Genomic DNA, 20798 nt, shown 5'->3' with positions numbered 1-20798 from the left:
TATCACTCATACAGATATTTATGTCTTTTGCCTTACCTATTTTCAGTGATATATGAGCCATTTCCACGCTCAATGTGAAGGCCTATAATTATCCTTTCTTCTCAAAACACACAATGCTTATCATTAATTATATCTGGGGGTTATCTGAAGCTCTGTTATAGCTCTGCACAGAAACACATTACATGATACAGTTTACAACTTCAAGTCAAATTAATGGCTGCGATCGTTTATAAAGCTTTGGATACAACCGAAACCAAATCACCTCTTTTAAAGCCCTTCATTATTTTCTGGTTATTGGTTAATGACTTCTGGAGGTATAGCTATAGCTCAGGATTGGGGCGGTGTATGTGTGTGTGTGTGTGTGTGTGTGTGTGTGTGTGTGTGTTTGTGTGTGTCATTTCACTGCAATTATATCAGTGTTTGCAGGCTACTATCCTCTGGGTTGGTGGGATCGTGCCCGGCACCTCATTACTGCATCAACACCCTGTCAATGCAGAGAAGAGTGAGAAACACAGTGGCAGGAAAAAGCCGGCATGAAGAGATGCTGCAGCAGGAAAACAAGCTGCTGGGGAATGTGAATGCAGAGAGAGAGACAGAGAGAGAGAGAGAGAGAGAGAGAGAGGCTCGTCTGTAGCAGGAGCTTAACTTGGAGTTCACACACGCCTCAGAGAACGACCGAGCATTTGGTTTTGTAAATGGGAGGTAAAGGAATTGCGGCGTAATCAAAGGCTCGCCTCCAGGGAAACAAACATGAAACGTAAACGCCTCACGGTGACACAATGTTCCTCCTACAGGGGGGTGGAATTGTTGGGACCTTTAAGAGCTGCAAGTTTAATAACTCTGAAATCGCTCACTTGGTTTTGACAAGAAGTTATCTCTTTGAAAATGTACGACATGAAACACCAGCCTGTTCCCGTTTGTGTTCAAGGTTGAAACAGCGAGCAGGATTCATTTACTGACCAAAAATAACTCCCGTCTGAGCTGCAGTGTTTCCTCTGTCAGTGAAATGTATTCCTCCTCTCTGGGTGGATGAGCAGAACAGTGTCTAGCCATATGCATCCTGCGAGAATCTGAAATGGCTTTGATACACCCTGGATTAATGGTCTAGACACACCGTGCATCTCTCGCTGCTGTCTTGCTCGACTTTCCTACACAACACACAGACACACACACACATACACACACACACACACACATACACACACACACGGGAGGAATCTGTGGCAGGTTGCTCCTTTCCAGAGGGTTTGTTAGATTCTCATCAACAGATTATTTGGGGGGGGAGGGTGTGTGTAGCGTCCCCCAGGTGTTATCAGCATGTCAAACCTATTCTCCACTCCGATGATGCTCAACTGTACAGATTAGGCTCAGAGGGAAAATCTCCTCCCTCAATGGAAAATGGGAACAAAGAGGGACAATTGCACTAAGCATGTGTAGCCAATGAGCTTTCTGCTTTGCCTGAGCACGATGTCCCTTTGGGGCCCCGCTAAAAGAAAACTCCCCCCTCCCCATCTCCTCCCTGGGGGCCTGTAATACCTGCATGATGAGTGCTGCACCACTGCCAGCTGCAGCATCCACACACACACACACTCACTCCCACCACCATCACACTCACCTCCAAGAGCCACACACAGCGAGCACACACACGCACACACATGCCTGAGAGTAGTGATGGAGAAACCCTCTGAAGCTCTTTACAGCCACCTGCTGTGCGTGATGCAACACAGCACGCTGCACTGTCAAACACTGCACTCACCGAGAAGGGATGTAAATATTTAGCAACAAAACAGTTGTGAATCTAAACGTCCATGTCGTTTGATTGAACAATAGAGAGACACAGGTAGATGATTGGAACTTGTCCCGCTGATGTTCACACACTGCGCCTCGTACTGTGTGTACATGACTTTGGGATTAAAGCGTCTTCCACCTTATGAAGTCTTCAATCATATTCAGCCGTGATTTAGCAGTTTTAACAGTATCTTTGCTATGCAAAGGTCAACGCTCCAGACGCCGCATTTGGAATGCAGACTTTGACGCTGCCTGGACCTGATGTTTAAACAATAGCAGCTTCATTAGCGGATGAGCGCACGACCGATGCATCGCAAATATCAAAGCAGCCTGCAGCATCACAGAGATCCGTCCTCTCTCTCTCTCCATTACACACCGCACTGTTAATCATGTCGCCTTACTTTAATACAAAAAAGTTGAGTTTGCAAATAGCGGTTTAGTTAAATCGGTCAATTCTGCAGTTATTTATTCAAAAAGACCCGAATAAAGTCAAAGTTTCCAAGAAGAAATTCAACAACCCAAGACAAAGTCAACATTTGCGAATCGGTTTGCCGTCCACGCGGTTCTATACATTTATATATTTAGAGTTTTTGTAGTATACAGATCACTGAACACGCGCACCACCAGACTGAAGAACAGCTTCTGTGTAAGGGCCATAAGTGAGCTAAACAAAATCAAACATTGGACAAATTAGTACCCCAAAAGTCAATTGCAATATTGGGACAAATTGGGACACATTGGGACATATTGGGCATCTTCAGCTATGATGTCATCAGATGTCATATGGGGCAAGGGACCTGTGATGTCATTTGGGGTGTGATGATGTGATGTCACAATGTCATGTGGGATGTGTGGTGTTATGTGATGTCATATGTCATATGTGATGTCACGTGATGTCATATGTGATGTCATGTGATGTCATATTTCATATGTGATGTCATGTGATGTTGTGATGTCATATAGGATGTCATTGTCATGTCACATGTCAGACATGTCATATGAGACATCTTAAGCTATTGGAACATCTTGAGCTGTGGGACTACTTATGTTTTAATGTATGAAGGGAACTGTGTGTTGTTTATTTACTGTTATTCATTATTTATTATTTATTTATAGTTGTTTATTTATAGTTTATTGCTGTTATTGATGACTGTTCAAAGATTCAGGCACAGCACAAATGCATTTCGTTGTATTATCATATACAATAACAGCTATTCTATTCTATTCTATGTTGGACTGGACGGCTGCATCCTGAGCCTTCACACACACACACACTATCATGCTCAATGAAGGTGTGCAGGAATGAGAAGAAGCAACATTCAATCTAATGCAATCCAACTGTCACATGGAACATATTTTGTCTCTTTCCTGTAGTTCTGAACCGTCTGCACCGTATTTAATTTTGCTTTACCGTCTCTAATGTAAATACAGCGAGCGGTGACGAGAGGCCAGCATGTAGTCACCGCTTCATTTCCTGACAAACACCTATACTGGATCTGTTCTTTCATTTATTTTCAGATATATATTTATTTTTTAAAAATAAGATAAGCGCACCGACCCGCTGCTCATCTCTTTCTAATCAGCTGTGGCTCGATGCAGGAACCGATGATTAACACTGCAGATTGGCCGCGCTCACATCCATCAGCCGGGAGAATGGAAGCGTGTCAGTGTGTGTTCCACCTTCTCAGCACGTGACTGATGAACAGCTCTATTATAATCATCTCAATTCACACCGGGAAACCTTACCCCATCATCAGCGTAATCGAGCTGATTTGGTCTCACTCGACAAACACGTGACGGAGCGCCAGAGTAAAAACCTCTTAACGCCGCAGATTCATCGTTGAAATGGGTTCATTTTTAATTTGAGGATAACTTTGTGCAAGATCAGTGAGGATACATATCGCCTCATGTCGTCAGTTAATACAATTGTAAGACCTATACGGCTAAAAAATAAATAAGTACAGTGCGGTGTGGGTTAATGCAGCCGGGGACAGAGCGAGGAAAGAGCCGACTCGTGCTCGGGTAAAGTTTTCTTCAGTTGATCTTCATTCCCACCAGGTGTCCATGCGCCGCACACACACTCTCTGTTTATAGTGGTATTCTTTCAGGTGCTTCTTCAGAGCGTTCGGAATGGGAAGCACGTTGATGCCGTCGTACATGGTGCAGCTGCTGACGACGGCTCGGCAGATGTGTTGCAGGCTGAAGGGTTGCGTGCGGTGGATGGGGTTGGACAGCAGCGGCTCAAAGAACATGCAGGAGTTGGGGTCCTTGTAGTGCTCCAGCAGGCCGGTGACCGTGGGCGCGTGGAATACGCTGGGGTCGTGCACGTCGAAGCTGAAGTTGTGGTTCCACTGCTCGATGCGCGCGTGGAGGGAGCGGCCGTAGCGGCGGAAGCTGACGGAGAAGAGGTAGTCTTCCTGGGCGGAGTCGCGGAGGAGGAAGGTTCCTTCAGGCTTTCCCTCCAGCAGCGTCTCCGCCTCGTAGCGATCCATCACCCCCCAGTAACACGGGAGGTTGGTGATCTGCAGCAGGTCTGGGACTAAACAGTGAATGTAGTCGATCTGTGTGTGAATGTGGTAGCCGGCGTGAGACTTGTGATGCTCAGTCGGGGGGAATATGGCTGGCGGTGGCACGTTGGGCACTGCCACATCTGGGTCCACCAGGGGCTCAGTCGTTGAATCAATGGTGTGGAGAAGGGCTGAAGATGAGGCCGAGGTCGAGGCCGAAGCTGGGGCTGAGGCTGAAGCTGGGGCTGAGGCTGAGGGTGAAGCTGAGGCTGAAGCCACCACCTCATCCAGCGTGTCCAAACAGCTCTTCAGCAGGAGTTGGTGCTGCTGCTGCCTCTGGAGGAGAAGTTCCTGCTGCTGCTGTTGTTGCTGCTGCTGCTGTTGTTGCTGCTGCTGTTGTTGTTGTTGTTGTTGTTGTTGTTGTTGCTGCTGTTGCTGCTGCTGCACGTTTGCTCTGTCAGCTCCTGCTAACTCATTCATGCCATGAGCCAGCTTGGGGCCGTGTTTGTACAGGGGGTTAATCTGCGCCGTCACCTCAAACGTGTGAATCTCTGCATTGGGTGGTGGCTCCACGCCTTGTTCGATACTGATACGTCTGCGCTCTCGCAACCTGTCGTCTACGTCGTCCACCACGGCGGCAGCCATGGCTGAGGTCGGGGCGCTACAAACCACCGGGGAGTCCAGCACGGGAGGCTGGGTGATGGGGGCCGTGTGCTGCTTGATGAGGTACCACTTCTGAGCCAGCTCTGATCCCACAGGGAACGGGCAGTCGTCCAACATCAGCTCGCTGAGATGGATCTTGCGCCTGGATGAGGCACAGGCAGCCGATGTGAGGATGGGCGACGGCTGCGCTGTGCTGTGAGTCTTTATGGGGAAACACTGCCCCATAGCATCTTGGATTTTTTGTCGGAAAGTGCGACTGCTGCTCGACCCTCTGCCCTCGCTGTCGCCTGCCACCATTAACTCCGGGACAGAACCAACCGTCAACAGTCCGTGTCCCGCCCCTGTCCGTTCTTGTCCCAGTAACGAGGCACCAACGTCCAAACCCTGGCACCTCCACCCGTCCTTGACCGGAGAGGTTGAAGGTTGGTCCCTGGTCTCAAGGTCACTCAGCAGCTCCCCATACTCAAAGCCGTCGCTGACAGGCCGCTCAGCAGCTGCTTCGTGGGAGACGAGGCCTTTCTTCTTCCCTTTTGGACCTTTCCGTCCACTGCCGGTGTCTCTCCGCTCCTCTGACCGGCTCTGTCTCACCTTGGGCCGAGCTCCCCTCTCCCTTTCTTTCCCTCGGTTCCCCGACTCCGCCGTTAACGACATGGCAGATTCAATGACGCGGCGGAACAGTGCTGACGCACTACTTGTGACTGCGGTTAGCTTTCACCAGGTCTCCCATATAGATCCTGTGCTCGACACGTCATCGCCCGTGAATCTCAACTGTGGAGACTTTGAGCAACCTGGAGAAAAACAAAAAAAACAATAGTTACGTTTAAATGCTGTAATCAAAACATGTAATACGAAGTGAAGAACGTAGTCTCTACAAAATGCACACGTCATTGCTGAGCATCACATTCCTAAACCGTTCCGCTTTAGTTTGGCAGTGGATATCAGAGCACAGATGCAGCCGTTTGCTTGGGCGGAGCCGTGAGAGCGTGGGGGAGATAAGTCAGGATCACAGTCAGCGTTCCATCCACAACTTCCCAAAGGTGCTGACTGGTGTTGAGCTCAGGCCTCCGGAGGCCAGTCAAGTTCGCCCGCACCGAAATCAGCAAAACATTCCTTTACGGGTCGCTTTGTTATGCTGAAACAGGCTCTTCCACTGAGCTGCTGGAGGAACATCATTGTCTACACCGGAGCATTAAACGGTCCCCACAGTTTATGCAGCTGCTGGCAATTAAGCGCATTAATGTTTGACCAAACTAATTACCGCTGCCGTCCACATAGACTGGACATCTTATCTTGACATCATTCCCTGTAATGTAGCAAAGTATGTTTCATTACAGCACCTAAATACATTTTGGGAGAATTCATACTTTACGTGAGTGTTTACACTTTGGCAAATAATTACTGTTACTTCACTACCATGCCAAAAGTATGAGTTCACTCTGTGTTTTAGAACAAACAAACACAAAAAAAGTACAGTCATTATCAAAAAATACTTTTGATACTTAATTGATAATAAAATTAACATCAACAGTTAAAATACATCTATATGGTGGACTTTTATTTGCAACAAAGTCATGTTTAAAAGAGTTACATCTACTTTAACTCGAACAAAACAGAAAGAAGTGAAGCATAACAACAAAGAGTGAGTATGTTTGTTTGAATAAAGTAAAATAAGCGACATTAGCTTAGTGAGAGCTTCGGTCTGAAGCTACTAGCTACAGCGAGAAATGTAACTTAGCTACCCGTTACATCGAGACAGACAGACAGACAGAAGGAAGCCGCTACTGTGACTTTATAAGTAAACCGTGGACAACTCGGACTCCCCTGAGCTTATATGTGTAATTTGACAAAGATGATCAGTATCGCAGATCAAACTGTCCTCTTTCATTCTGAATCAAACACGAAGAGGAAACGAAGACGAAGCTAACTTATACAGATAAATAAGGTCTACTTGCTAACTTCCTCTACTCCACCTCAAACTAGTGATAAGCTACCGGCCATATGTAATCATTCTCCGGGACAGTTTGTAATTAAATAAATGTCCTTAAAGTGAAAAGATAACATACCGATGCTACGGGAGTTAGCAAGCGGCTGTTTATGCCCAGCAGGCTAGTTGGTTAGCCAGCTGCTAACAGATACTTTTCAGTGAGGAAGTGAAGCTCTAACGCCGTGTGTGTGTGTACTTATAAACACATTTATAAACACACGGTAAACATACCTTGTTGCGGCAGGAAGATGTTAACGAAGATCCCGGCGAAAATGTTTGTTCTTGTTCTCCTCGGATAAACTACTGGCGAGAGGGGAGGCGGCTAGCTAGCATTAGCTTCTGATCAGCCGAGTGCAACCCGGAAGTTAAGAGGAAGTAGCTGAAGTGTGGGTTTTTAAATATTAATGTGTGCAGCAATGTGGCAAATAAAAGCAACTATAAACAACTACAAATGGAAATGCTCGTATCTAATTCAGTGAAAGGAAATGTGAGTTGTATTGAAAAGTGTAGAATATTGTGTTCTTATTTGCAAATGTGAAGATGCAAATTAACTTTTTGGCAGCTGAGCAAAGCTGGCGTAGCTAATAAGTATGTGATCCACAGAATGACAAGTCGTGAGTCAAGTTGCAAAAGAATTAAACTCCTTTATTTGGACCGTCAATGATCTGACGAATGCTGCACTTCAGACCATTTACACATACGAGTGACAGTAAAAAAGTAGAGTGTAAGCATGGGATGCAAAATGTCCATAAAATATTAGAAAAATGTCTGGGGAATCATCAGAATTAAATAGAAATCGTACAAGGCAAAGATGCAATGTAGCCTGCAGCTGACTGCTTTATTTGTTAACTAAGCCTGGCAGGGACATCAACAAGATCTAGGGACCACTTAGGAGTCTCCACATGAGACTGAACAAGACAAGTGTATTCCCTATAATCCATTTCGTGCATCACTGGAATGTAAACATGGAGTAAACATATTCCTTGGCCTGCAATTAGTGTTTAGCTAGAACCACACATCATTTGTGGCTCAGATAATCATTGTCACACCCTGCTGCGTTTTGCACAGACGCCTGCATAAATTAAGTCATTGTATCGCCGTTTCACGTTCAAGGACCCAAAAACTTTACAGAGGTTATGAAAAGGATCATCTGAGTCGTATACAACACATTAGTATTGATATACAGTATAGTCAAACTATTAAAATAAGAGAAACCAAAGTCTTAAAAGTTGTCAGCATCATTCACCCGCAGACGTCCATTTAAGTGACGCATTCAGTAAGTCAGATCAATCCGAGAGCCTGCTCTGAGGAAATCCATGACTAGAATACTATTCAGGACCATTAACCTAAATGGACAGATGGAGGATGCTGGAGGTGTGCGTTTCAGGCACCGCATGAACAGATCGGCAGCACGTGACGGCTGACAGTTGAATCACAAGGCCAGGAAAACTATTTTCTCATCACCCCAGGGACCAGAGAAGCAGGCGTTACATGCCTCATACAAGCATCACTTCAAACACCTATGGAGCCTCGAGGAGAGTCCGTGGATTAAGGGTAGAAGGCTTTTGTTCTCTACCCAGCCAGAACATTTGCGAGAAGGCTTCAGCTCTTTAATGTGTTACACAGTAAGACAATGGAACTTTCATGAAATCATATAACATGAAGTGGGGCGTAATCCCAGAGAGATGTAAACCGTGGTGACATTTCAGGTGGTATAAACATTTACGATTAGTTGCGATATTTTTTGCTCTCTAGCTTTCGGTGACTCTGGGGCACCATCAAACCACCATGTCCGCTATCTACAACAGTGCTGTATTAGTGTGGCAAAACATGCGATTATAGAAAACAAAAGCATAAGTTATCAATATCAAGGGAGAGTAAAAAATACAATAGGAAAAGACATCTGTAAATAACCATGTTTACGAGACAGACCTCCTATGGCTCTGCAGAAATGTGAATGGTTATCCCTGCCTGATACAACCAAGAGTGATCCAAAGGTTAAGACCATATTACACATACATGCACCTCCGCTCTGCCACATTTAAAGACAGAGGCTGTATAAGACAGATTTGATTCAACACTGATACCACATGATAATGTTAGGGATATTTTTTTCCGAGACTGAAACACATTGAGACACAATAACAGAAGATATGGACATCGTCAAGCACCGTTAAGTATGATTCATCAAATCTTCACGTCGGCCGTTTTTCAGGGAAGGGCGCTGTGAGGGCGAGGCGCCGTGCACCGGAGCGTTTATTACCAGATCAAGCTTCATTTTCCAAAGCCAATCATAAGGGGGCCAGAGGGTTGAGATGAGTTTCATTAAGGTTTCTCACCCAGCATTAAAGTGGAAATTGAAAACACTCTGCCCTCCTCGCGTACATCAATTCAACAGAAAATCAGCTCTTGCACCATGCAAACCTCACCCTCACCTCCCTCCCTCTCTTCCCCTCCCTTTGGGAATCCTCGGCACAAAATGAGATTCATCATCATTTATGTGGCAGGGCATAAAATATAAACAGAGACAAGTTGCAGCCGGGGTGAATTCTTCAAACTGCTCTTCTTTAAAAACAGAAAAAGGAAAAAAAAAAAAGGTATATCATTCTGATCCATTTTTCTACAGACATCTTTTGCAACTGGATGATCGCACAGCCCTTCTTCTTTGGACAGTCATTCCTACTTCGCTTACATATTTTGCAGAGAAACTACCAACACCAAGGTAATGCCTACAGTCCAATTACAAGTTTCTCCCCCATCCTTTACATCCTCTCTTCCCTGCATTTTGACCAGAGAAAGATGTTCAGCTTTCATTGGTATGGGAGCAAGGCAGCGAGAGAGAGGACCTGAAGAACAAAGTGGGGGGAAACTTCTAAGCTTCAACCAACACGGGCCCTCACTAGCGCTGGTTACACCACAATGAGTGTGGCTAGGGAGTGTTTGGATTGGTATCTGGGATTTAACGCCGGTCAACAGCTGGAGCCTCTCAACGAGTGCGTCAGTGTGCGAGCAGATTGGCCGGGGCGACGAGGTCTTTCTGTAGGCAAACCTCCAAGAACGACGTGGGTTCCCTCGTCAGATTTGCAATTCATTTTATTTAGGCTTCCTGGAGTTACGCAGGGAAATAAGCTCTGCAGCCGTCAAAGCTGTGCGATATTCACATTACGTTCATAGACAGACTCTCCACAAACCAATTTGGGATGATGCTTAACTCTCAATCTGTTGAAATCCCAGCTGAGGCGTTAAGAAGTCTACACAGTTCAGAAGAGAACTTTCGAATTTCACAGGCTTGCGACAAACTGCTTTCCTTATTTACTGCAGGAACTGAAAAGAATAATTGTGAATCTAAGGAGGAAACCGTAGCTTCAATCACTTCTGGGTCTCAGGACTTTTGACACTCTGTAACAACTTAGTGCCCAAACTCAAGAAAAGATTCTATTCTAAAAGTGCCTTGACTCCCGCATGGGGAAGGTTTTTTTTTTTTTTTTTTATCCAAACACGGTGTTGGGGGAGGGGCTGTGGCTGTCAGTGTCTTTTGGAAAGAAGCCTTGCTCCAAGGCAGGAGGAAAAGAAGAAAAACGTAATAGGGCAGAACCCTTTAAGACAGCACCAATCCACCATTTTTCTCTCTGCAAGCTGAGCTTCTGCACATCATGTCACAGTCCTGCAGACGACATGGAGCAGTTTGCACAGTTTACTTTTTCTCTGACCTGCAATATAATAATCATCTGTATCCATTTTTAATAAACTTAGTTGTATATAATAAAGTACAAAAATATTAGAGAACATATACACAGTTTTTGTCATTTTGTAGTGAACGCTTTGCCTGGTTTTCATAAGCAAATATCTTTGTGCTGGGTGACGAGGGACTGAACAGGCCTCAACTGAAGTGAAGTGTATCTTCCTTTCTTCTGTTTCATATTGTTGACGTTCGGTCTGTTCCATCTGAGAAGACCAGAGAGAAACATGTTCAATACATTTGTTCAGCCCCTGGATATCTGTGGGGTCTCCTAGCAGCTCCACCCAAACTAAGAGACACATTTAGGACCTATTTATGTTCTAATCTAGATTCTGAAATTCCCCCCCAGAGAATAAGCACAATACTTTAAATCTGCAGTGGTTGCGTGTACATGAACACATAACCTCATCGGAAAAAACATATTTTAACAGCGACATTCGACTTAATGAACATTTACGGTTCAAAACATTCGGCAGTGTTTGGAGGGGTGCCAGCGCGTACTTCCCCTGCTTTTGAAAGCAGCCGCTATATGAGCCTGTGGTCTTCTGGGGCATGCGGTAAAACTTGGCTAAACTTGCTGTTCAACATACCATCAAGCACATCAGGGACAAAGCAAATGGAAGAAGAAAAAAAAGACATTCAGGTTTGTCCGACTGCAAAAGTAGGACAAACAGAGACAATGCTGCACTTTCAGCCGTCTGTGTCATCACCACAGGGCCGCAGAGCAAACAGCGGAACCTTCCCCAGATTGTTGTAATTTGATCAATTTACACTTGCTTGGAAGGGAAAAGCGTAGAGCTGCAGAACTGCATTTGTAATAGCTTCCTGTGCCCTCACACAGACATTATGCTAATTATGTCCAATCAAAGTTCCGTTTCTTTGTGTCTGAGTGATAAACGTCTGTGTGACTTCAAGAAGGAACGTTTGTTTTGTTTTCTTTGCTGTGTTGTCATGGCTATACCGGTCACATAAACTTTCTTTCACTCTACAGATGTGTGTGTGATGCCTTTCAGAGACCTAAAATCAGACTGACATATTAAGAGAGACGGTTCATTTAACATGTTGATGTTTCAAAGGGTTCACCTGGGAGCTTGGAACTTAGCATTAGCCTATTTAACACTGCGCCGCTGAGGACACTTACCCCCTAAGGCATGCTCCGTCATACTGAGGCACAGTGACTCCAGCGTGGGGTTGATCTCCAGGTCAGAACCTGGAACTTGGCATTCTACGGGAAAAAACAACCAAACCAAAGTCTTCAGTTAGAGAGAGGAAAATTCACAATGTTATGAATGTAAACAAATTATTACAATGCTGATGTTCCTATGATTCTTGAGTTTGATGGTGATCTGATACGCAGCTGAATGATCCTACAATACACACACAGCACATGGTTTAATGCTAAACTACTGCTGAGGCATATCAACCAGTCCCCATCTGTCGGTCCTATTACACGTGGAGATGATCAAACGGCTTGAAGCATGTGACGTGTTTGTGTGTAGGTGTACTAATGTGTATTTTTGCAGAGCTATTTTCCCCAGAGAGGAAGTCAAATATGAGCAGTGTAGCGCAAACTGACAAGCAGTCACCTAAGACCCATGTGGGATGTGATTCTGAGGCCACGAGTGAGTGAGAATCAATCTAACCCGGAGTTGGACATATCTACACAAACATATGGATTGAGATATGAACACACTGTACATAGAGACAGGGGTGGACTGTGGCGGTGAGGTGCATGTCATTGTAAACAAAAGGTCAGAAGGAAGCGTTGGCCTGCGGTGTTACCTTGCTGCTGGAACATGAGCATGGTTTGTGGGGAAGTGTGGACAGGGAGCGAGTGTGTCCGCTGCACGGAGCTACGGCTCTGACTTGGCATGCTGTTACTGCCCCCGGGGTTGGCAAACCACAGGCTCTGTAAGGAAAACAAAAGTTCTCATTACACAAACGCCACTCATCCCAGGAACGTGAAAAGCCAAGTCAGCCAAGTCACAACACAGAACCTCTTCAAGCTATGATAATGAATCAATTCATATAAAAATGCCGTTCCTAACCCCTTGTACTGCTTTGCGTATATCGATTCGACTGCCTGCACTTCGTTTTTCCTACTTGTTTCCCTTCGTAGAACAAATGTTTACTCTTTCATTATGATGCCTGAGGCGCCTCATCATGCAGGTCAATAACGCAACATGTAGCAAAAGGAGACGGAGAGGAGAATCTAAGCAACATATGCTAAAGCTAGACACTCAACGGTTTGACTCGTCTAATGTGTGTCAGGGGAAATACGCCGACGCATTGAGTACTGACTTGTCTACCCTGGCCGGCCAGCGCAGGATTAGTAAGTGTATGGCGTGGAGAAGCTCCGCCAATCCCGCCTGGACTCAGGAGACCCATGCGCCCGGCTGGGAGTCCACGAGGGGTCATGGGGAACTGCCTTTGGCCCCGCCGCCCTACACCTCCGCTCACAGAGCCCGCTGTGGGGAGGGAGTTGGAGCCGTACGCCCAGCTACAGGAAGAGCAGATGAAAGCGCATGAGATTCGCCACAGAAATTCAACGGGCAAAAGATGTAAAGTGGAGGGAGCGTGTTACATTCAGCCGGCGTGACACAGCCCCAGCCAGACACGCAGATCAAAGGTAAAGAGACTTGGCGGCATCTCACCCTTTCTGTCTGTACACGGGCATGTCCAGCATAGCTTTCCGAGGGAAGAGGCGGAGCAGTTTGAGGACCTGCTGCTTCCAGGAGACCAGCCTTTTCTTGTGAGTTTCTGTGAAAGCCTGACGCCGACGAGGAGAGAGAGCAGCAGAAACAAAGGCCTCAGCATTCCAATCAGCACTGGACAGTTTGAGAAAATGATGAAGTGCTGATCTTTGGGCTGCAGCCTTAAGACAAATCCTATCCTCAAAATCAGAATCATTATTTATCCCTCTGCAGAACATCAGGCTTACAAACTCAACAAAAACAGTGAAATAGGATTGAAAGGTTTATAAATCATCTATTACTACCATTGCTGATATTACTGAAGTTTTCAAAAATACAGAAATATGCAGGAAAAAAGCTGTGAACTGCATGTTTCCATAGCAGCATAGAAAAGAATGAGGGAGCAGCTGAGGCGAGGGTTTGCACTCTCACTCACTGTTCTTGTTAAATTTGCCCTTAAGGCATGTTGGATATGCAAAGCCATGTACACAAATCACACAGATACGTTCGTTTCCCAAACACTGGCTGTGCGGGCCGGCTCACCTCATGTGTCAAACACTTCTCAATGAGCTGAAGGTAACAGCTGATGTTCTCCTCATCTGGCCTCGACACCAGCAGCTGGGTACACACTGAGAGGGAAGGAAAGCGTTTGCATATTCACACACGCTGAGCAAATATGATGACGACGCACAAAGCAAACAAAGGGCAGCCAACACGTGGAATTGCACTTCAATGTATTGCAAATACAGTAAACAGTAAGTAGTCCAGGATCTATGTCGTTCAGTCTGGTGAAAACAAACACGTGCTCTCTCACCTTTACCCATGACACGAGTGAACTGTCCAGCAATGTCGCCGTCTGAAATGGGTGTGGCCAAGGAGTCTCCATCGCAGGGCGGCGGGTTGTGGGACCGGAAGCCCTCGGATGACGACTCCTTATCGGCCCCCGGCTTAGAGACGTCTAAAGAGGGCGCGGCCGCGTCGGCGAGAGTCTGCACTACAAGGCTGTAGGCCTTGATGGGTGTGATGACGATCTGTTGCAGCTCTTGGAGGGCGTTGCGCAGGTTACCACCTTCCAAAATATCCTGTCGACAAACGTTTCCACGTCATAAACTGTGAGACTATTCACAAGATTCAGTGTTTTGCAAGACTCTGCCCTACTGAGGGGAAAAGACAATGAACCTCCTGTGCCAGCTGTGCTCTGTGACTGACCCTGTGTTGGCGAGCAGAACCACTTTCTAAATCATCAAAACAAAACGCCGCTCCAGCATTCCCGGGATAAAAAACAATAACCTTACCTTTTCTAAAGACTTGAGGACACTCTGCCTCTCCCGCAGTTTCTGGATACTCAAAGCAATCTTGTGCCTCGCCCCTTTAGTGACGTTCTATGAAATAAAAAAGATGGAAAATAACAAGATGCCATGAAAAGAAAGCAAGCCGTTCCTTGTGGGAACACTGAGCAATTTGTACAGTTAGTAAATAACAAACCTAATCACCATCTGTTTCATTCAAGCCAAGGGGCAGAGGCAAATTTGCTACATTTGTGTGTGAGACTGGCTCAATATAACTGCAGGGTGCATTGCTTAATTTCATGCCTCATTGAGAGTTGATGTATCATCACGTCTGAGGACAGTAATGTTCACAATTGATAAGGAGGGTGGAATAATCAAAGCACGGCCTCAGCATATGCAAAGGGAAGGCGTATAAACCTGTGACTCCAGGTGATGCTCTGTGAGAATCATCATCTCCTCGTAGTTCATCTGGGAGAAAAGTGATGCATATTTATGAAGGCGGAGGCTCTTCAACCAGGCAGGAACATCTATAACAAAGAGAAACACCAACAAAATGAAAGGTTATCCCTACATTACAGCTTAGCGCCCGACTTAGACCGAAGTAAAGGAGCAGTTAGGTGACGCATAGAGTGCACTGGCGATGAACTCTGACCTTTCATGCCACTGCCATCCTCCTGGAAGGTGTTGCGTGAGGAGCCCTGGTCTTCTGTCTGCTCACTACCTGACGAGGCCACACTGCTCTGGGGGGAAAGGGGCGCGTGGTCTGTTGTGATGAAGGTCTGCCGGCCCCCTTGGTCATCCTGGCTGACCCACTCTGAGCCACAAGCCTGGGGGCTGGAGGGGATTATAGACATGGGCTTCTTCATGGGGCTTGGCTGCATTTGCATACCCAGGCCTAGAGAGAGAAGAGATTCAGGTAAGTGGAACATTAGGAAAAAGGGAATGTGTTGGCAATCTAGAATCAATAATATCCAAACCAAAAGCTATTGAATGCTAAATGCTAATAACTTATGCTAATTGAAGTGTACCATAAATCCACAAACCCCACTATATGACATGAAAGCAGGGGGGGAGATCTTACCGGTGTTATTGCTGTTTATGGGAGAGGACATCCCGCCGGGGAAAGGCATGTGTCCATTTTGGCCTGCTGGAGATGTGCTGGATGAAGAGGACTTGTCATGCCAGGCGTGGCTAGGGTCCAGTCCCTCTGCAGAGCTGGACCATTCATCTGAGCCCTGGCGTGGGTGGTAGGGGCTGGATGGAGCCCGGGTGGAGGGTGCATAGCCACCGGATAGGTGTTCCTCCAAGTGGTTTAGCCACATGGCAAGAGAGGTGCGGTCTTCCAGAGTGGTGGCAGGGTGGATGAGAGCATAGGACAGCAGCTGTCTGCTCTCTTCTACAAAGAGGCTGCTCTCGATGGTGTGACTCAACACCTTCTGCAGCAGCTTCATGTACTCACATTTGGCCTCACTATTCCGTGGTTGTAGTAGAGGCAGGTGGGACAGCAGCAAAGACACCACCTTCTCCTTTGGCTCCTGGTGCCACTGACTGACAATTGCTGATGACAAATAGAGAACCAGAAAGGGCTGATTAATATCTCTGTTTGTGGTTGAAGACAACATCCTCTGTATCAGGCAAAGTAAGAACTAATGTTTCCAGCACATAATCAAAGAACTCTCAGCTACCTGCATTGTTGGCCTCAGCTTCTAGGATGTGGATCTCTGTGCAGTCTGCCAGCCAGTGCTCTAGGTAGATGTGTAAGAAGCGAGCCTGGGTGCGGGACACCCTCTTCAGGAGGGATAACAGTGCCACCGTCTGTTCACATTCATTCCAGCCCTTGAACCAATCCGTGAGGATACCTACCTGGTCTCGGAACATCATGGCGTGTCTCCTTGGGGAGGAGAACAGGAATGTGCGGATGGGGAGGGGGTTAATGGGAAGATTTCTTTCTCACAAGAGTCAATCTAGCCCCGCAAAGCGGGGTCGTAGTTGCAACAGTCCCGGGATCCCCTCAGACTGGACCGAGGGGCCCTCACATGGTTCAGGTGCAGGAGTGACTGCAGATAGAGGGGGCGTGTGGATTATCTGGAGGTCTTATGGAGTAAGAGTGGGAAATGTGTCAACTGTGGCTGGTAATGACACAAACAGGAAAGGGTTTTTTCTTAAAACTGGTATGTTCAGGATCACATCATCTGCATCCTAACGAACAACAGAAAGAAAACAACTATTAATATTTGTTTAATTGTATTTTCACTTCATCCAGTGAGACGGCATGCATTAATAAAGCCACAAGTAAACATGAGCCCTGACCAACAGACCAACTGATCAGCCAGTAGACTATATTATTCACATGGTTTAAAGACAGCTGTGCAAACATCCACTGCCATTCTCTAAGCTGCAAAAATGCCTTAATTTAAAAAAATAAATACATAATAAGGAGGCAAATAGCAGGCTGACAGCAAACAAACTGAACTGAACTCACTATCAATGAGACGGCATATTCCTGGACAGTGAGATGACAACAAATTGTGTTGATGATGTGCAAAGAATGGCAGTTGTGTATTATTTAGCAGCAGACTAAATGAAGCCAAATACTGATTTCTTAACTCAAATGTAAATAGCTTAATCAGCACCTCAGAGGTTTGGATTCACACGTCATGGGTTATGACCAGACAAAACATGAAGATGACTATCTAAAGATGTTAATCACAAGTGAGACTTCAGTGTTGCTACCACAGTAAGACTCATATGGTGACTTGTCCGCGTTAAGACAGCGGGGCAGTAACGCTGAGAAAAGCTGATGCAGAAGTTTGCAACCTAAATTAATCTGCTGCTGGGCAAAGCAACAAGGCTGTGACCGGCGCCCTGTATTTAGAACAGCTCATCATAATACACAGATTATCTACAAGTGGACAGATAGAGATAGCGCAGAGAGCCACTACCCAGCTACATGTCAAAACTCCCACCTGCCAACACTGTAAACTCTACAATATGTCACCCGAGCAGAAGGCACTATCATTAAAACAAACCTTAATGTCTGCCAATAAACTCCGGTCGGCTGCCCGCCTTTGGACCAACACTATTTATTAAGTTTAAAGTAGCTAACGTTACATTCGGCAGCTGTAACCGGCAGGCTAGCGTTCAAATAGCGGTTAGCCGGAGTTAGCTTGCTCGGCCTACTCACTGATGAGGGGTTCGGGATTTGTATTGTTTTTCGCAGACGCTGTTGCTGCTCATATGTCCATCTCCCAGCTCCCTGCCCCAGCCTGCGTGCTAACCCGGTGGCTAAACCGCATATCCAGTCCACAGAGAGTAGGGCGAGTTATCAATACGAAGTTAGTCTGCAGTGAGAGCGGCTCAGAAGCTCGGTTGTTTACCTTTGTCAGTTGTCACTGGTTGGCGAGCTAAGCTAACGCGCTAGCTAAGGTGCTAGCGTTACTTCATAGCTAGCTCGACGGCAGGGCGCTCACGCTAGCTCCTTCGCTAGCAAGTTTGCGTAAAGATGCAATAATGTTAGCTTAGCTGAAAGAAGCGTAGGTTCAGATCCCATGCGCGTCGCTTCTTAGGCACATTCCGCTACAGCGACAAGCTCCCGTTATTTCAAACATGCCATGGTAAAGAATATACGTACAAAATGTTTAATGCAATACACAAAATAAAGAGTGTACGCCTGGAGAAATCTACTTCGATTTTGAGTTGACGTAAGGCGTCATACGTCACACGTCTGGACAGCACGTACTGTTTGGCCCCGCCCATAGCTTAGCGACTATACAGGGTTTAAATTATAATTAATACAAACACATAAAGCAGTTAGCACAGTCAAGTAAATAAAAACCTTGCAGACAAAATGCATTAATAGATTAAAATAAGTTAATTAGACAGTATGGCTTTGCCACACCTATTGTTTGGTAAGTAAAAGAGTGTCAATAAACATGAATAAAAAATACGTAACGTAAATAAACACATAAATGAAAATGTGTAAATCTAAAATATGTGACAAACAAAAATAAAACCGTGGGGAATAAAGCAATTGCTCTTAAAGAAGGTTCTGATCCAGTCCGAATTGTAAATGTTTAAACAATCCGTCCACTCATCCACTTTCCCTGCCCACTTCTCCTCTGCAGACAGATTGTGTTTGTACATTATCATGAGTTGGATGGCGATCGGAGCCTGTTTAACCAGGAAATAATGCAGAAATGAGGAATTAATGCAGAAATCCAGGGCATTCCAAATAATTCCACACATTATCTTCCACCTGCATACACATGAAGAGATGTGAAGACTGAGGGAGCTCCTGCACACTGGTGTCACCTTGTGTTGGTGAAAGGGGGAGCACCTCTAGTTGTGTGTTTGCCCTCCTCCTGCCTATTAAGGGAAGAACTTGACTGTAAAAGTAGCTGTCAGTTTGTTATATGTTGGCGGTAACAAACTACTTCAGTGTGTCTGAAAACAGGAAGGAGAACGAGGAGCCCTTGAGAATGGTGAGAGAGAAACTGACGCAACTGCTTGAAATACTTTGCCTTTCTGTTGACATGTACTGGGTCTGGCGGACTTGTCATTCTAACTTAGCCTATATTTTACTTCTACTTCAGATGACTTTTGATCTAACTTTACCAATGTGACCTTTGTTCGCCACTCTTTGCTCGCACAGGAAACGACATTCTTGCATGTTGCAGCAAAAACATTTCCTGCCTTCAGTATATTCAGTATATTTCTAAGCTTTGATGACACCAAAGAGCCGAGCGTCTCAAATGGCCCAGTTGATCGTAACCCTGTGTGCAGGAATGGAGAATTCTTTGATATTGTGACATTTCTCTGTAAACTACCAATATTTAAGCGTATTTCCTCTGTTCCCTGTTGCAGTCGAGCGCTCTGGTCGTGTGTGAAGTGCATGAAGATCTGAAAGCCAAATTGAGGAAGTTTAGATTTCGTAAGGAGACCAACAATGCTGCCATAATAAGTGAGTATCACATGCATGCAGCTGGTGAATGTTACTTCTAGACTTCTATCCCAAAGAGTCATGATTCAATCCTCAAAGCCTCATGAATGTTCTCATGTCTCAGTGAAAATAGACATGGCCAAACAAGTTGTTATCCTTGAGGAGGAATATGAGGCAAGTGAATATTTGTAGAATTACCTCACTAATTTGCAAAGTGATATTCCATTCTGCTGACCCTGCTAACCCCCCTGACCTCCCCCGCTTTGTCTCTCAGGATATCTCTCTGGACGATTTGAGAGAAGAACTTCCAGAACGTCAGCCCAGATATCCTCATTGAACGTCACGTGTTAATATCAGAGCTCAGAAAGAAGTCTTCAGTATCAGTAAATCAGCCCTTTTCCTTAACAATATAAATCACATTCATCGTCTACAGCTACAAACTCGTCCATGGCGACGGCAGAGTGTCTTACCCGCTGTGTTTCATATTCTGCAGTCCATTGGGTGAGCAATCGTCCCCTCACGAGTCAAACACAATCTTGTTCTCCTTCATAAAACTGAATTATCGCCCGTTTGGTTGAGATTGATGATCGTTACCTGGCTAATTGATTAAACATCTCCTCTCGTCTGACACCCAGTTAGAGAGTTTTTACAGTGGTGATGAACATGACTCATATTGGCTCCCTTGAAAAATTACTAATTTTACCGAGCAGGCTGTAAACCAGAGCAACAGATGATGTACGCAGGCAGCAAGAACCAGCTGGTCCAAGCCGCAGAGCTCACAAAGGTGATTACCTCCAATATGACTATTATTAGAATCTCAATCTGATACAGCCGTCCTCTCATAAATCCTTTTTTTGTGAAGTTTGTTAGGTTCACTTTTTGCTTTGAATTGTGTGTTCAGGTTTCCTGTGCGTATATTTGACTGTGATATTCTTTTACCTTATTTTCCGAGGTCTTTGAAACACGGAGCGCTGATGACCTGACAGAAGAATGGCTGAAGAAGCACCTGGGATTTTTCAATTGAACAGGCAACATCCAAAAATCCCTTCATCAGCTTTCTCCCTTTGTTTTCTCTCTCAACTCAATTTCACTTCACTGTATTTTGAAATCGAATAATTACGCCTTCATGTTTTGTCCAGACAGATTCATTCGTCTGTCTGGGTAATAAAACCTTTAAATGATGCACACTTGTGTCG

General features: G+C 45.6%; 3 protein-coding genes across 4 annotated transcripts; 1 reads left to right on the top strand and 2 right to left on the bottom strand.

The window, feature by feature from the left end:
• Positions 1 to 3621: 3621 nt before the first annotated feature.
• On the bottom strand, positions 3622 to 7301 carry socs9 (suppressor of cytokine signaling 9). Its single transcript, XM_076145970.1, has 2 exons — positions 7174 to 7301; positions 3622 to 5746 (listed from the first exon to the last, which is right to left on the bottom strand). The coding sequence occupies exon 2, from the start codon at positions 5607 to 5609 to the stop codon at positions 3834 to 3836; it is 1776 nt and encodes a 591-aa protein (XP_076002085.1). The 5' UTR covers positions 5610 to 5746; positions 7174 to 7301; the 3' UTR covers positions 3622 to 3833.
• Positions 7302 to 7561: 260 nt separating this feature from the next.
• samd4b (sterile alpha motif domain containing 4B) lies at positions 7562 to 18383 on the bottom strand. Of its 2 annotated transcripts, none has more exons than XM_076145969.1 (13): positions 18295 to 18383; positions 16349 to 16862; positions 15745 to 16221; positions 15316 to 15558; positions 15081 to 15190; positions 14670 to 14756; positions 14189 to 14456; positions 13918 to 14003; positions 13336 to 13451; positions 12983 to 13181; positions 12464 to 12590; positions 11823 to 11906; positions 7562 to 10887 (listed from the first exon to the last, which is right to left on the bottom strand). In XM_076145969.1, the coding sequence occupies exons 2-13, from the start codon at positions 16542 to 16544 to the stop codon at positions 10859 to 10861; spliced, it is 2022 nt and encodes a 673-aa protein (XP_076002084.1). In that variant the 5' UTR covers positions 16545 to 16862; positions 18295 to 18383; the 3' UTR covers positions 7562 to 10858. The 2 variants fall into 2 exon arrangements, with proteins under 2 accessions (XP_076002084.1, XP_076002083.1); XM_076145968.1 differs by having other exon boundaries at positions 18041 to 18375.
• Positions 18384 to 18988: 605 nt separating this feature from the next.
• Positions 18989 to 20785, top strand: gmfg (glia maturation factor, gamma). The gene is made up of 7 exons (XM_076146341.1): positions 18989 to 19144; positions 19527 to 19623; positions 19727 to 19776; positions 19877 to 19928; positions 20023 to 20103; positions 20313 to 20386; positions 20555 to 20785. Exons 1-7 carry the CDS (start codon positions 19076 to 19078, stop codon positions 20624 to 20626), a joined length of 495 nt encoding a protein of 164 aa, XP_076002456.1. The 5' UTR covers positions 18989 to 19075; the 3' UTR covers positions 20627 to 20785.
• Positions 20786 to 20798: the final 13 nt, after the last annotated feature.

The sequence above is a fragment of the Genypterus blacodes genome, unplaced genomic scaffold, assembly GCF_046128005.1.
Source record: "Genypterus blacodes isolate CSIRO-AG114 ecotype Tasmania unplaced genomic scaffold, CSIRO-AGI_Gbla_v1 ptg000032l_1, whole genome shotgun sequence".
Classification (NCBI taxonomy): domain Eukaryota; kingdom Metazoa; phylum Chordata; class Actinopteri; order Ophidiiformes; family Ophidiidae; genus Genypterus; species Genypterus blacodes.
Note: the sequence above shows the minus strand (reverse complement) of the source record. Positions and strands in the feature narration are given on the sequence as shown.

Excerpts from the sequence above, each read along its gene's own strand:
- gmfg (XM_076146341.1), top strand. The coding sequence starts at position 19,076 with ATGTTGGCGGTAACAAACTACTTCAGTGTGTCTGAAAACAGGAAGGAG. Across the intron at positions 19,777-19,876 it reads TCCTTGAGGAGGAATATGAG|GATATCTCTCTGGACGATTT; the intron begins GCAAGTGAATAT and ends TTTGTCTCTCAG. Across the intron at positions 20,387-20,554 it reads AAGCCGCAGAGCTCACAAAG|GTCTTTGAAACACGGAGCGC; the intron begins GTGATTACCTCC and ends TTATTTTCCGAG.
- socs9 (XM_076145970.1), bottom strand. The coding sequence starts at position 5,609 with ATGTCGTTAACGGCGGAGTCGGGGAACCGAGGGAAAGAAAGGGAGAGG.
- samd4b (XM_076145969.1), bottom strand. The coding sequence starts at position 16,544 with ATGATGTTCCGAGACCAGGTAGGTATCCTCACGGATTGGTTCAAGGGC. Across the intron at positions 14,004-14,188 it reads CACTCGTGTCATGGGTAAAG|TGTGTACCCAGCTGCTGGTG; the intron begins GTGAGAGAGCAC and ends CTTCCCTCTCAG. Across the intron at positions 12,591-12,982 it reads TGGCCGGCCAGGGTAGACAA|AGCCTGTGGTTTGCCAACCC; the intron begins GTCAGTACTCAA and ends TTTTCCTTACAG.